Source organism: Pterocles gutturalis, unplaced genomic scaffold (assembly GCF_000699245.1).
Source record: "Pterocles gutturalis isolate BGI_N339 unplaced genomic scaffold, ASM69924v1 scaffold9932, whole genome shotgun sequence".
Classification (NCBI taxonomy): Eukaryota; Metazoa; Chordata; class Aves; order Pterocliformes; family Pteroclidae; genus Pterocles; species Pterocles gutturalis.
Window position 1 is genome coordinate 14,089 of NW_010110230.1, and position 5,386 is coordinate 19,474.

A 5,386-nucleotide genomic window follows, 5' to 3' on the forward strand; every position below is an offset into this window, starting at 1 on the left:
GCACAGGCGTTCTCCAGTGATTCCCGCTCCAGCGAGGCGCTGGGCCACCAGGGAGAGGTGCCGGGGCCCGTTGCCATTCGGAGCACGTCGCCAGGAGAAGGGCTGGGGGAGAGGAACCCCCAGGGCAGGCAGAGTTTTCCGCTTTGCGGTGCGTGTGGAGAAACACTCCTTCGGGGTTTTTTTTTTCCCTTTCTCTCCCCCTCCCCCCATTTCTTCCACGCAGCTGAAGAACATTAAACACATGAAATGCATTAGCTGAGGATTTTTTCCTTTCCCCTGCCCCCCTTTCCAAGCTGGGGACCTCCAGGAGGAACAGGCCCATGAATTGACCCTGCCCAGCGCTTTAATTGACAGGTCATTAAAGATGAATGTGTGGCTAGAGAAAAATATTCAGATTGCAGGCTAGTTGTTGTCCGTGTGGGATTTTAATGATTTATGTTTCTTTCTCCTCCCCTCCTCCTTACCCCCCCAACTCCAAACAATCCAGGCACCATGGGAGGTCTGTTTCTGGATGGCGAGGAAAGCCCCGCGCTGGAAGACATCAGCAAATGGACGGTGGAGGATGTCTGCAGCTTTGTGTCCAACTTGTCCGGCTGCACCGAGTACACTCAGGTAAATCTCTTCACGGCCTCGAGAACATCGCAGGAGGAGCGTCCTCCCTGCAAGCCCCTGTTCTTTCCCTCCCATCTGTGCCTGTTGGACTTGCGCTGTCCTCCTAGGAGAAGCTGTATTTCAGAGCCTTGAAGGGCATGAAACTTTTATTTTTTTTCTCGGGGATTGATAAATAACTTCTTGCTGCCAGTGGAGACCCCGAGAAGGTGTGTGATGGCCCTTTGTGTGATGGGCCTTGCAGATGGACAGCAATAGGGAGAAGGTACAGCGGGAGAGATGGGAGCAGGGATAAGCTGAGGAGTGAGCATCTGAGAGACCCTGACTGCGCCAGTGTCAGAGCAACCCCCGTGTCACGCTGTAGGGGATGGTGGCTGTGGTTTTTAAGCTCGTTATAGCAGAGTTGAAATATCCATCAGTACCGGGGGCTTCACAAAGCCTGCTCAGTGTGAGGTCGTGAGGTGCACTACAGAAAACAACCCTGTGTTTTTGTGTTTTTGGCTTCTGCATCTGATAGAGTCCATTATAAACGGCCCATTGAGAGAACGCACCAAAGGCGCAGATTGCTGAGCTGCCGGGGACGGCCTGGGGAGGAGGACAGGGTGAGCTGGGAGGGAGGGACGGAAAGCAGATAGAGAGGCAAGGGGCCAGGACAATCCAGCCTTTCAGCAGACAGACATCCGAGGCTGAGAACAGGTCTTGAAAGGGAGAAAGGCGAGCAGGAGTGAGCTTTCTGGACATGCTGCTTCAAGAGAGGAGCTTCCCTGGCTGATAGCTGTGACATCCAGGCAGGCTGAAATCTTGAGTCCTAAAAACCTGCCTCCTCCCCGTCTGTGGCCCTTGCTCTCTCTCCCTTAGCCATTCCCAGAAAGGTGGAGCTCAGCACCCTGCTTCTGCTGGGGCAAAGCAGCGTGTGTCTGGCTCTGGGGAGGTGATTCCTGTTCGGTTTTGCTGATTTGGTGCTGTGCCGTGGGGAAAGGCACGTGCTTTTGCATCCCTCCAGAGGGGACGGGGAAGCAGAAACCTGGAATTGCCCCACACCCCCTTTTCTTGCTCAGGTGATGGGATAATGTGCTTTTAACCCAGAATCTGTCCTTCCTTGTCCCTAACCGTGATGTTAATCCCATCACAACGTGCTTTGTTAAACCACCTGAAAAACCAGTGCTGCTTTGGATCACACAGCTGCACGTGCACGTGAGAGGCGGTATTTAGGAAAGTAAATGCTTGTGAGGGAGATGGGGTACTGGGAACATTTGGGCACATTTGGGTTGTGCTTGGGAGTGACAAAGTGATGGGGTGTGGAAGAGAGAAGGGTCAGTTTCTGGTTATGGAGAGAAGGAGGGCAGGGACACTGGTTAAAAAAAGATGGTGGATGGATGGATGGATGGGTGTTTATGGGAGGGAGAAGCAGCAGGTCTGTGTGTGTAGAGGGGAGTTGAGGAGCTGGGTTTGGTAAGGATGATCAGGGGATGGGTGGCAGGTTCAGGAGTGTACGCATGGGCTGCAGTGTGTGTTGAAGAGAACTCAAGCAAAAGGCTCTGAACCCCAAACATACAGCTGCTCGCATCTCGGTTACCTCCCACCCCAGTGTGCTCTTGCACCAGTGCCACTGCACTTTGGCTGCATTCGTGTGTTAGGGAATGAAGAGCAGAGCTGCCTGGAAGCTTCTGAATGAGGCCAGTAGGAAATGGGCAGAAAACACACCCACCTTGCATCGGGATCATCCATTTCCACCTTCCGCGCCAGCTCCTGGTGTACCAGTGGGGAAGAAATCAATAGCTGGCCAAGACAAAGGTTCGGCAATCTTCTTAGTGCATTGCAAACAAAATGTTTTACGATAATGGGAGCTGCTGTAAACAGCCTCCTGTCGTGGCCTTGCAATGTTGCATTATGTAGGGGGTGCATGGCTTAAGGGATGATGTGTTTTTAAGCGCTATGGTTGTATGTGTAACGGGTTTTTTACTATGTGAAAACGCCGGTGTTCGAGGGTGACCCAGCTCCGTGGCTCTGAACTGCAGAGCTGTCTGTGTTCTCTTCTCCAAACCCACAGCTGCCGGGGAGGTCTGGCACGGGGCTGCAGGCATCTCCTGCCAGGAAAACCCAGCAAGAGCTTGGTGGTATGCTGTGCATTCAGAAACGTGTTTCAGACAAACAAGACGACTTCAGCAAAAACAAAAGTTGCCATTCCCCATTTCAGCCCTTGACAATATTCGGCTTTGTCCCTGCAGCGGGTCAAGACCTGTGGGACACCCAAGGGAGGGCGATGCTTTTCTCAAGTTTAAGGCTTTTTGTGGGGGGTTTCAGTGCCGAGCGAAGGGAGGCTGTTGGCTCCCAGCCACGTTGGCTTCGGAGGAAGGAAAAGAAATCGGTACAGTAAGTTTTGCTAGGTCAAGGAGCAGAAACACATGCTGCAGTCATGAGCAGCTTTGCCGGTGGAGTCCAGCAATAAAAACCACTTGCAGCAGCTCAGCTGCCTTGGCTCCAGCAGCCACTGCCGCTCTCCAGCGGGATGGCTCTGGGCTACAGTCTGCTGCTGAAAAATAAACCATTGGAGTAAGTGGAAACCCCCTCCCTGGCCATTGTGTTTAGTAATAATGCTGGAGAGACAGCAGGATCCGGCCCCACAGACAGTTCGTTTGGGTCCAGTGTGAGCAGGGATGTGAAAAAAACCGCTACGGAGCAGAGGTGTGGTGTAGTAAGGAAAAAAGGGCATCTGCCCGACAGCTCCCAGAACCGAGGGAAGCTGCTGGAGCCGAGGGGAAGCTGCTGGGTAAATGACCAAACGATGGCAGTTTACTGGTGAAGTACTGAGCCTGTACGTCCAGAATAAACTCCCCGGGGAGCCTGGTGTAAGTGTAGCTCTGCTGCGTGTATGAAGAATGGAGCAATAAGACCACGTATCCAGACCTTAACCTTTAGAACACGGTACATATTATGTGGAAAACTCTTGCCTGACCCTGTCATTTGAAACAGAGGCAAGACAAAGTATTTTTTCCTGTCCTGAAGAATGTGTTAAAATGGTAGTTCTGCGTGGCTGGGTGCATTAGAATGTGTTCCTATTGAAACTGCCGTTTCATCCGACGGTACCAGCCCTGCTGTCGTTTCTGTGATTCTGGGTATGTACATCACCAGCTTCTGCTTCACTCCACTCACTGGGAGAGGGGTCGGAGACTGGCTGTACTGGTGCCGGCAGCTGGCTGACTTCAGAGGATCCTGCCCCATTTGGTGGCACCACCTGGCTGCCTCCACCACAGCGGCACTGCAAGGTGTATCAGTCCATGTTGCTGGAAGTGTTGGGGTAAAAGAAAGGCCCTGGTGCTAAACCAGAGCATCCTCCCTGATCCCAGTTGTTCTGGGTACTGGGAGTCTCGGCCAAGCAGCGCCACGGGTCGTGTGCTCCAGGCTGTGTGCGTGTTCAGGAAAGGTTGTAACCTAGGACAGGCAAAGGAGGTGAGGGGAAAGAAAAAAAAAAAAGTGCAAAACTGAGTGTTGCACATGACTCCCTCTAACCTGCAGAATGTGCTCCACAGATCTGTTTATGTATTTTGCCTGGAGACTGTTTTGGAAATTAGCAGCTTTGAGAAGGAAATGCATGAACAAGCGAGTTCCTCCTTTTCAATGGCGTATGCCTCACTGAAGACTGCAAATACTTTTGAAGTCTACTGGGTCAGCTTTTTCCAAATATCCACACAAGTGTGAGTGACCTAGGATTTGCCAAAATTTAGATTCGTATCTTTTCCCCTATGTCTTCTGCCCTTTTTTTTTTTTTTTTGGAGTTGGGATAGGGCCCCTGGGCATGTCACTCTTCTTTCTCAAATCCGCTGTCGTACGCTATCAGCTGGGCTTTACTCATCGTGTTGCGCTGAGGTTCTCCTTTTACGTGCTGGCTCCTAGCTGTGGACACAGGGTTGTAAATGAGTAGTAACACGGGCCTTCCTCACCACTGAGGCTCCTAGAGGCCACCTTTCCTGCAGCACCCTTCTGTGCAAGGGCAAGACGAGTGCATCAGGTGTGTCGCTGACGTTCCTAAGCCTGGACCCGTGTTCTGGTTTCTTCCAGGTATTCCGAGAGCAGGCTATTGACGGGGAGACCCTGCCCCTCCTGACGGAAGAGCACTTACTGAACAACATGGGCCTGAAACTCGGACCTGCGCTCAAGATAAGGTCACAGGTAGGACAATTTCCTGGGTAGCTGTCCCTAGCTGGAACAGGGCTGTCAAGTTTATTGAATATAATTTATCAAGCAATAATTATTAATTTATTTATTTATTTGTAATTCTGGTTTCAAGAAAGCTTGATTTGTCCTCCAGAATGTTCCATATTCTCTTCTGGAGCCAGTCACAACTCTTCAGGAAGAAAACACGGACTGTATTCAGTGCCCAGGGGCAGAAGCAAATAGCTCAGGAGAAGGGATGGGAGAGAATAAGAGGGATGCAGCAGGAAACTCCTGAAGTGGACCAGCTCCTGCTAGAAAAGACACGTTAGGCTGTTCCCACAAATACTGGCCAGGAAATAAGAGCTGTAACTAGGTGAGGCAAGGTAGATGGTTTCAAGTCAGGTGAACCTGAAAATAGTCATCCCAAAGTACGTAAAGAACTGGGTAAAGCCATCTCAGGATCCAGTTTTGTCTTTTTTTCTAGACTGGATCCAAGTCCTTTTGCTGCTCATTCTCCTTGTAACGCCATGGCTCTTGGCAGCTCTTTTTAGGGAGGCTTGAAGCACAAACGCATTTCACACGTCTCAGCATCATCTGTTGATTATTTTCCCTCCCCAGTGAG

General features: G+C 51.2%; 1 protein-coding gene across 1 annotated transcript in view; it reads left to right on the forward strand.

Moving 5' to 3' along the window:
* SAMD11 (sterile alpha motif domain containing 11) overlaps positions 1-5,386 on the forward strand; it is a gene marked incomplete at its 5' end in the record, with an annotated part of 13,960 nt that overhangs the window by 6,921 nt on the left and 1,653 nt on the right. Inside the window, 2 exons of the mRNA XM_010073268.1 lie at positions 488-612; positions 4,669-4,779. Of these exons, the coding sequence (XP_010071570.1) occupies positions 488-612; positions 4,669-4,779 (236 nt within the window). The remainder of the gene's footprint in view (positions 1-487; positions 613-4,668; positions 4,780-5,386) is intronic.